The sequence below is a fragment of the Malus sylvestris genome, chromosome 10 (genome assembly GCF_916048215.2).
Source record: "Malus sylvestris chromosome 10, drMalSylv7.2, whole genome shotgun sequence".
Taxonomy (NCBI): domain Eukaryota; kingdom Viridiplantae; phylum Streptophyta; class Magnoliopsida; order Rosales; family Rosaceae; genus Malus; species Malus sylvestris.
The window spans coordinates 8569832-8579108 of NC_062269.1; the positions used below are offsets into that span (position 1 = coordinate 8569832).

The 9277-nt window shown below is 39.5% G+C and overlaps 1 protein-coding gene across 1 annotated transcript; it reads left to right on the plus strand.

Moving 5' to 3' along the window:
• The first annotated feature begins 3301 nt into the window (after positions 1–3301).
• On the plus strand, positions 3302–9225 carry LOC126587927 (DNA replication licensing factor MCM4-like). The gene is made up of 18 exons (XM_050253026.1): positions 3302–3460; positions 3599–4255; positions 4385–4513; positions 4602–4683; positions 5197–5329; positions 5411–5482; positions 5570–5692; positions 5783–5896; positions 6045–6257; positions 6344–6442; positions 6823–6983; positions 7302–7398; positions 7516–7677; positions 8031–8111; positions 8198–8276; positions 8373–8509; positions 8594–8647; positions 8749–9225. Exons 1-18 carry the CDS (start codon positions 3424–3426, stop codon positions 8824–8826), a joined length of 2508 nt encoding a protein of 835 aa, XP_050108983.1. The 5' UTR covers positions 3302–3423; the 3' UTR covers positions 8827–9225.
• The last annotated feature ends 52 nt before the right edge of the window (positions 9226–9277 follow it).

The following is a 9277-nucleotide window of genomic DNA, read 5'->3' on the forward strand; positions in this document are numbered from 1 at the left end:
CCGCCAGAGAGGGTGGAGGGGAAGAGAAGGCACCGTTCTTCGTCGGTGTGTCTCCGGTATACCATGGTGGACTCAAAGAGGTTAAGGTGTTCAATCGGGTATTCCTTTCTAGTATAGAGTTGTAAGCCAAGCTTCTGCTTTGTCTTTGCTTGGAGGGGGGTGTTGAGGATCCTTCTTGTGAGGGGCCCAGGCCTGGGTTGGTTCCAGTTAGGTATCTCGGCTTGACGTTCAGCCTTCAACTTGTTTACTTCCTCTAGGAGCTGTAGGACAAGGGGGTCCTGAGTGGAGTCGTGCACCACTGAAGGTTTCTTCCGTAAGTCCCCATCGCCTCTTGTAAGTAGGAAAGTTTGATCAAGATAGCATGATTTTTCCTTGGACTCGTCACACTGACTCCTAGAGTGAGTATGTCGGAACATTTCCGAGTCCCCTGTACCTTCATGTTCTTCTGGGACTTATTGCCCATTCCCTAGATTAACTGCTGGCCTGGGTCGTGGTAGAGGACCGAGTCTTTCAGAAACTCTTGGGTCATTGATCTTCGAGCTTATGTGGATGTGATTCTCTCGACGTTGCTTTAGGAAGTCTCGACAATCGCGATAGGCGGCTTTTGATCCTTCCACTCCTTCTGCTTCGGGTTGAAGCAGCTGGGTTGAGAGAAGTCTCATGTTGATTATCACATTGATGTGTAGCTCGATCCTTATCAGGGATATCCGTGTTGGATATCGGTGACCCTCCGTGTTGGGGGGCATTCAGATGATTGTTGATCTCAGCAGGGGCGACGAGCTTGTGTGCTTGAGCATGCCTAGCCTCGTGAAGCATCTCGAAAAGTTTTTCATACTGCTCTTGGAGAACATCGTTCCTCATCACTATCTTGTTGTTCTGAGCTTCTAACTCATCGACTTTAGCTTGAAGAGTAACTCTATTTCCTTCCTGCTTTCGTTGCTTCATACTAGGTCCAATGGGGGTGTCATTCTATGTGCTATGGCTTCTTTCGCTCCCCATGTTGGAGAGAGATGTTTGGCCAAAAGAAAGTGTAAGAGCGGTGGAAACCAGCTTAACAAAGCTGAAGAGAGTGGGAGTAAGTGTCTTTCCCACAGACGGTGCCAAATGTTGATGCACAAAATCAGCGAGGACTTTGGTACAACAGAAAGTGTCAGGTTTGTGACCTTCGCTTGGTTGCTTCGATCACTAGTGAAGATAAGTACGTAAATGAATAGGGACAGGGAAACAAACACAAGATGTACGTGGTTCACCCAGATCGGCTACGTCCACGGAGTAGAGGAGTTCTCATTAATTGTGAAGGGTTTACACAAATACATAGGTTCAAGCTCTCATTTTGTGAGTTCTAGTGAATAGTTTAGTACAAAATGACATTAGAGATTATTGTGGGAGAATGATCCCTATTTATAGAAGAGAGTTTCTAGTTTTGTTCTAACATTGACACGTGTCGTGTTGTGATTGGCTTCTGATGTTGACACGTGTCGAGCTGTGATTGGCTTCTGATGTTGACACGTGTCGCATTGTGATTGGCCTCCTGGTTGAAGGGAAACTCTTCTGGGTCCTTGACGGTATAACGTTGACCGGTGCTCAGTAGTTTCGGGATTGGTCAAGTATGGTACAAACAAGATTGATAATTTTACATAAAGAAATGGTGTACATAGTTAACTTTATGGGGTAAATTAGATGTTATATTTGCTTAACTTTTGAGGGTAAATTAAACATTTAGATGTTAGATTTGCTTAACTTTGGAGGGTAAATTAAACATTAGATTCGCAACCTATATGAAATGTTAATGGCTTATAGACGAGAAAATAACAATATTACAATCTAAAGTGTGTCAAGTAACTTAAGTTGACAAAAAATTGGATAAAATAACTTTGAATATAATAGTAGAGATGAAATTAACAAATTTTAATGAATTTAGGAACTTATTTTACCCAAAAAAGAATTCAATGACCTAATTTTCATTGAGGTGATAGTTCAGGGACTAAATCGGCATTTCATCCTACAATTTTTGTTAATAATATTGTTGTGCCTTGTAAGTTAAATTTTCAATCCACAGAGAAACCTTCAAATTACACACACATATATAATTCAAATTTGCATTGCATCTAATTAAAAAAAAAAAAAATTAGAAAGCTGAATAATACATTACGGCAATGTTGTATAAAGGAGTAAAAAACTTTGAGACGGAAAAACTATGTCTAGAAACAATAGAAGATGGTTAAAAGTGGCATAAAAAAGGCTTAATTACGACAATATGCCTCTTTAACTCAAACCCATTCTCATTTTGTATCGTAAAACACTTTTTTTTTTCTCACACTAGGCTCCATAAAAAATCGGTTAAATCTTCTAATGTGACACAAATGAGAGAGGTAGTATATTCCTTTGTTGTCCCTTCCCTTCCTTCTGCCGTGGAAGAGCAGCCATGGCTGCCATCTCCCCCATCGGCCACCCCTCATTCTTCTTCCTTTGCCCACCCTTCCTTCTCCATCCACCATGGGAGAGTTGATGGTTTCACCTACTGATGGCAACCCATTTTAAAAAAAAATCCATAACCCACTTACAAATACTTAATACTACGGTCTAATAGTATTCATCTTCATTTGTAAATGAGAGGTCTTAAGTTTAATTCTCGTTAAATGCAAATTTGAACCACATTATTGTTAGCTCATTTGGAGGCTTAGCCCACTCCCAAACCCCGTTAGTATAGATAACATCATTTGTTAAGAAAAAAAAAAAAACCCCCCACTTACAAGATATTCCTCCGTTAATGAACCTTTTCCAAGATCCCACCTTTTTTGTCCTCTCCCATCCAATTATAAGCCAAATAAATGGCTTTGTCCTTCACCCACTTTACAAAATTACTCCACTTCTTCCATTTGGAACATTTTTACTTTATCACTCAATTCAAGGTTCAGACTACAAAAATAAGGTTTATATAGTGAGACATGTACTTCTAGGGGGTTAAGGGAGAATAAGTATAATTCTCTTCCCTCTTAATTTTCCCCTCTCTTCTCCTTTCATACTTTCCTTTTTTGTCTTTACCTCTTTATAAAAATACTAATATAAGATACTGATGCAATTTAATCATAACTGTTTAAATAGGAGGAGAGGACAAGGGAGCGAGAGATTAGGAAAAATGAGTTTGAAGGGTAAATGCTAAATTCATAAATTTATGCATTTAGGTGTATTGGACTCTACGATCCTTGATCCACCAATCGGTGTCCCTCAGACCCATCGAAGTTGAGCCCATAAAACAAATAAAAAGACCTATCCAAGCCAACTATGTTTCTGGCGGGAAAATCATCACATCTTCGCGCCAAAATCTGACCCACCAAGCATAGCAACACTCTGCGCTGCCCATACCAAACCCTCCAAACCCCAACACTCTCCCCTTCTCTCTCTCTCTCTCTCTCTCTAGCCATGGCTTCCGATTCTTCTCCGGCGGACTTCAACAACGGTAACCCCCTTCCTCTCTCTCTCTCTCTCTCTCTCTCTCTCTCTCTATTTCTCTCGAACTTCGGTTGTTTTCATGGGTCTGTAAATCTCATTTTCTTTTCCTTTTTTCTTTTTTGATTTTGATGTCAAATCTCAACAGGGCCTTCTTCTCCTGATGACTCCTTATCGAGCCCAATCGGCAACACGTTCTCCTCTCCGGCGGACGCCACCCACCGCAGGAGGCGTCGATCCATTACCCCCTCGGAATTTGACACCCCGCGGGCCCAGCGGTCCCGGTTCGCCGCATCCGAAACAACCCCAATGGGCACGCGCCGCGCCAACGGCCATAGTGCTGGCCCTGCCCCGACCCCTTCCTCCACCGACGGTGATGTCCCGCCATCTTCTGAAGGCGGCGACGGGTATGGCATGGATGAGGACCGACCCACATTTGTCTGGGGCACGAATATCAGCGTGAACGACGTTAAGGTGGCGATCGTTAGGTTTCTAAAGAATTTTCGGGATGAGTCGCAGTGGAATACGGAGAGTGAGTACCTTACAGAAGGGAAGTACATTGAGGCCATCAAGAGAGTTATTGAGATGGAAGATGATTCGCTTGATGTTGATGCACGCAATGTGTTTGATTATGATTCCGACTTGTATGCGAAGATGGTCAGGTACCCACTCGAGGTTCTTGCGATTTTTGATATTGTTTTGATGGAAATGCTGCCCATCATAAACCCGTTGTTTGAAAAGCACATCCAAACTCGGATTTATAATCTCAAAACATCCACATCGATGAGAAATCTCAACCCATCTGGTTAGTTTTCAGCATCCACTTGTATTTGCAATCCAATTTTCTCTCTTTTGCTTTTGGGTTTTTGTTTGTTGTTGATCAATGTAATGTGTATATGGAAATATGGACTGACTTGAGTATATCTACTACTAGACATTGAGAGGATGGTTTCGTTGAAGGGAATGATTATTCGGTCTAGTTCAATAATACCAGAGATAAGGGAAGCAATATTTCGATGCCTCGTGTGTGGCTACTACTCCGACCCTCTTCCCGTAGAGAAAGGTAACCTTGTTGAGATCACATGCTTATTTGCTTAAATTTGATTTAGATTGATTTCTCTATTGTATGCTGAATTTTTGAGTGCTATCAGGGAGAATATCTGAGCCTACAATATGCTTGAAGGAAGAGTGTCAAGCCAGGAATTCCATGACACTTGTTCATAATCGATGCAGGTAATCAAGGGTGAATATCTTTTGTTAAGTTGTTTAATATGTTTGTTCTGTGTAATTTCACCTTTTGCATCTCCAGGGGTCTCCTTTCTTTTTGCAGTTTTTCTTAAACAACTGATGCATTTGAGATGTATATGATTTTAAAGTTTTAGTGGAACATGGACTCCTGTGTAAAAATGGGCTTTTGAATGCTAGCAATAAAAGATTGACACTAGAGTAAAAATTTCAAGAGGCACAATTGTTTTTAAACTGAAGCAAAGTTCTAAAGAGTGTGCTAGTCATGATTGTGGCTGAAATGGGCAAACAATCACATCTAAAGCCTTTATCCTATAGGTTTAGACTTCAGATCAAGTCAGTTAGAAAACATTACGACTATATTCTGAAAAGTACAACCGAAAGGCGAAATAGTGTGGAATAAAACTTGTGAAATAAACTGATTTGAGAAAGTGACCTTTACAGTTTGCAGTTAGAGTTTTTCAAAGAAATCACTTTAATGGGTCCTGCTTTTTCAATCAGGTTTACGGATAAACAGATTGTGAGGCTCCAGGAGACTCCGGATGAGATCCCTGAAGGAGGGACACCACATACGGTGAGCTTGTTGATGCATGACAAACTGGTTGATGCTGGAAAACCAGGAGACAGAATTGAGGTAAGTCCATATTGTACCCCCTTGTATGACCGTAAGATACCTATCTTGTTTGTTTATCTTGAATGTGTTCCTTTCCCGTAGGTTACTGGGATATACAGGGCTATGACTGTTAGAGTTGGACCAACACAGAGAACTGTAAAATCACTGTTCAAGGCACGTTTCTATCTTTTTCTCTGTTAAATTTCAAGATCTTTTCAGTAAGGTGTTCTGGATATAAATATCCTTTTCTTTTGATTGCAGACTTACATTGATTGTCTGCATATAAAAAAATCTGATAAGTCAAGAATGCTGGCGGAGGATCAAGTGGAAGTTGACAATACCTTGGTTGGGAACTCAGAAGAGATTCTTTTTGATGAAAAAAAGGTAACCAATGTATACTATCTTCTTCACTTGCAGTCACATCAGACTTTGCTTGTATTGTCTGTATCAATGATATCCTTGCTGAAATTTCAGGTGGAACAATTGAAAGAGCTGGCAAAACAGCCAGATATATATGATCGATTAACAAGGTCTTTAGCACCAAACATCTGGGAGTTAGATGATGTAAAAAAAGGCCTTCTTTGCCAGGTGCTTTAAATGCTTAAATCGCTTAGCCGTTAATTAATTAAGTAGTAGTGAGGCGTCTGTACGGAGTTGAGTCAGCTGTAGTTAAAAAAAAAGTTTCTCTTTCATTATTTTCAAAATTGGTTCTTATTTTTAAATGGCCTAAATGCAGCTTTTTGGTGGGAATGCTTTGAAGCTTCCATCTGGTGCTCGCTTTCGTGGTGATATTAATATTCTTCTTGTTGGTGATCCTGGAACCAGCAAGTCCCAGCTGCTCCAGTACATACACAAGTTAGCGCCTCGCGGAATATACACTAGTGGAAGAGGGAGTTCTGCCGTTGGATTGACTGCTTATGTTGCGAAAGATCCCGAAACAGGGGAAACAGTATGTTTTTGTTTATTAAAAACTTTATCTTATGGTATTTCATGAAAACACATGAAGTTGAGTGGAGGCATTTTATGACTCTTCAGGTTTTAGAGAGTGGAGCCTTAGTTTTGAGTGATAGAGGCATTTGCTGCATTGACGAATTTGACAAAATGTCTGATAGTGCAAGGAGCATGCTACATGAGGTTGGTTATTCTTTCACTTTTTTTCTCAAATATGTGGGAGGAATGTGCATTTTTTCAAATGCTTATAAACTTATCTTTTCTTTTTAAGTTTGGACACTTTGTCTTCGAAATCATGTTGAGTGATATGTGAAGATCCAGATTAGATGCTTTCAAGTTTAATATGGCAAGTTTGTAGATCCAATTATATGCTTCAAAGTTTGACATTCTAATTTCTTCTTTTTAGCTAATCAGAGACGCAAGAACAGTATGCCAGTATGCTAAGTGGCATTAAGTATACTACTTAGTATATTATCAGGGCTGTGTTCTAGTATTCCTTTGTGCACAATGCAACTATTTTCCCATTGATGGCTTTATTTCTAAATATACTCATACTCCCCCAGGTGATGGAACAGCAAACTGTTTCAATAGCTAAGGCAGGAATTATTGCTTCCCTTAATGCTAGGACTTCGGTCTTGGCTTGTGCAAATCCAAGTGGTTCACGCTATAACCCTCGCTTATCAGTAATTGACAACATACACCTTCCTCCTACCTTATTATCCAGGTGAGAAGATACACATGACATGCTTCTAGCACAGTAACAAGGCCTAAACTACGGCTTAACAATGGTTTTGCATACATTCATCTAATTTAAAGACTTATTGTTGTAAAGAATGTTCTTCTCAAAAAAAATTGTTGTAAAGAATGTCAAACTGGTTTTTTTGCATACTTGTGAAAGTTATCTATTGTGGAAATTGTTGTTAACTTTGGGTGTAAAGAAGACTTGAAAAAAACGAATGTCATACTTGTTTTCTTGCACAGTTTATTCAAGGTCTCTATTGTAATGGTTTTGAGTTGCTCTCTGATCATTAGTTTTTCTCAGGTTTGATCTGATCTACTTACTCCTTGACAAGGCTGATGAGCATACAGACAGACGCCTCGCAAAGCATATTGTTGCATTACACTTTGAGAATCCTGAGGTCTGGTAAATTGTGATTTCTCTTATCTAAGTACTATGTTTTTTTTGGTAAATATTTATAGGACTAGTTTTAGCACATATCTTGTCTATCTTTAAATTTCCATGTCTCCAATTGCAGAGTGTACAGCAGAATGTCTTAGACATTGCTACGTTGACTGCATATGTGGGCTATGCCCGAAAGCATATTCACCCACAATTATCTGATGAGGCTGCTGAAGAGTTGACTAGAGGTTATGTTGAGTTGAGGAGGAGAGGAAATTTTCCAGGCAGTAGCAAAAAGGTAAATTTACATCAATCTTAATACAAGGTACTCTTCATATATATTCTAGGTCCAGAAATTATAGAAGAATGTTCACATAATATATAGTTATACACTTGTGACAATATTTTCATACGATGTATCGTTTTTCCCTATCAAGTGAAGATTCATTTTGCAATTTCTTTATTTCATCTCTTTCTTTGATGCAAAATGTTTTTGTCTTTATTTGCAGAATACATTGATTGGTGCTTTTGACCTAGATCTTCAAATAAATTTGTCAATTCTTGCATCAATCAATCTGTGTTTTTTTTCGTTAAATAAAAAGTGAAAGCTGGCATGACCATATCATATTCAATTAATTGATTATTTGACAGGTGATAACAGCAACACCCAGGCAGATTGAGAGTTTGATACGACTTAGTGAAGCTCTAGCTCGCATCCGTTTCTCAGAATCGGTTAGCAAAGATTGCATTGTATCTTAACAGTTCACAATATATTTATCTGGAGTAAAATCAATAAAATTATGGCCTGATGCGTGCAGGTTGAGAAGCATGATGTTATTGAGGCATTTCGGCTTCTGGAAGTTGCAATGCAGCAATCGGCAACTGATCACTCCACCGGTATTTACAGCATTTGTGTCCACTTTTTCTTAATTATACGTTCCCTGAAGACAAACACAGCTTAACATCATGTTTTACTTGTGGTTTGTTCTTAAGGAACGATCGACATGGATCTTATCACCACTGGAATTTCGGCAAGTGAAAGAATGAGACGAGAAAGTCTCGTATCATCAGCTCGCAACATAATTATGGAGAAGATGCAACTTGGGGGACCCTCAATGCGCTTGTTAGAGGTGTGCTTATTTACAAGATGTACAAACTAGAGTCATGTAACTATCTTATAAACATCATCTTGATGTGTTTAATATGTCCTGCAGCTGCTGGAGGAGCTGAAGCAGCAGAGCTCTGGCGGCGAACTCCATCTCAATGATGTTAGTATATTGCTCTCTCTCTCTCTCTCTCTCTCTCTCTCTCTCTCTCAATACAAACACAGATTGGCATGCTGATGGCTATGCTTTTGTTGGCATTTCAGCTGAGGACTGCAATTACGACACTAGCAAGTGAGGGATTTGTGGCTTTTGTTCACGGCGACAGTGTCAAAAGAATATGATGAGAGAGGACAGAAGAAATGAGTGACACTTGACATTGGTTCTTTTTAGTTGCCACAATTAATTGAGACACCTCTAAACAACTGAAGATATATCACACCATATTCAAGAGTTGTTTTTGCAGGTGATTGTTGTGCGTGTAAATTATTTGGTAGTCTTTTTTGTTTGTTGGTCAAGTAGTTTAGTTGAACTACCTACCTATCAATATAATATAACTAGTTCATAACAAGCAGTTGACGAAACAGAATTTGTATTATCGCCAACTAGCTTTTGGTCATGTGTTAGTAGTCTTCACGTAGTTGGTTAAAGCCTCGTGTTCATGAGGTGCGACAGTTGCAACAATTTATGTTTCGTGTGTCAAATTGAAATTTAACTAAAATTTGAGGTCACTCTGCTCATCATCGATCGCGTTCTTGGTAAATTGCATTTTTGCTTCATTGATCCTTGGACTGA

What these genes read in the sequence shown, in the direction of transcription:
- LOC126587927 (XM_050253026.1), top strand. Translation starts at nt 3,424, where the DNA reads ATGGCTTCCGATTCTTCTCCGGCGGACTTCAACAACG. An exon ending in CCCTCTTCCCGTAGAGAAAG is followed by an intron (nt 4,514 to 4,601) that starts GTAACCTTGTTG and finishes GAGTGCTATCAG; the next exon opens with GGAGAATATCTGAGCCTACA. An exon ending in AACCAGGAGACAGAATTGAG is followed by an intron (nt 5,330 to 5,410) that starts GTAAGTCCATAT and finishes CCTTTCCCGTAG; the next exon opens with GTTACTGGGATATACAGGGC.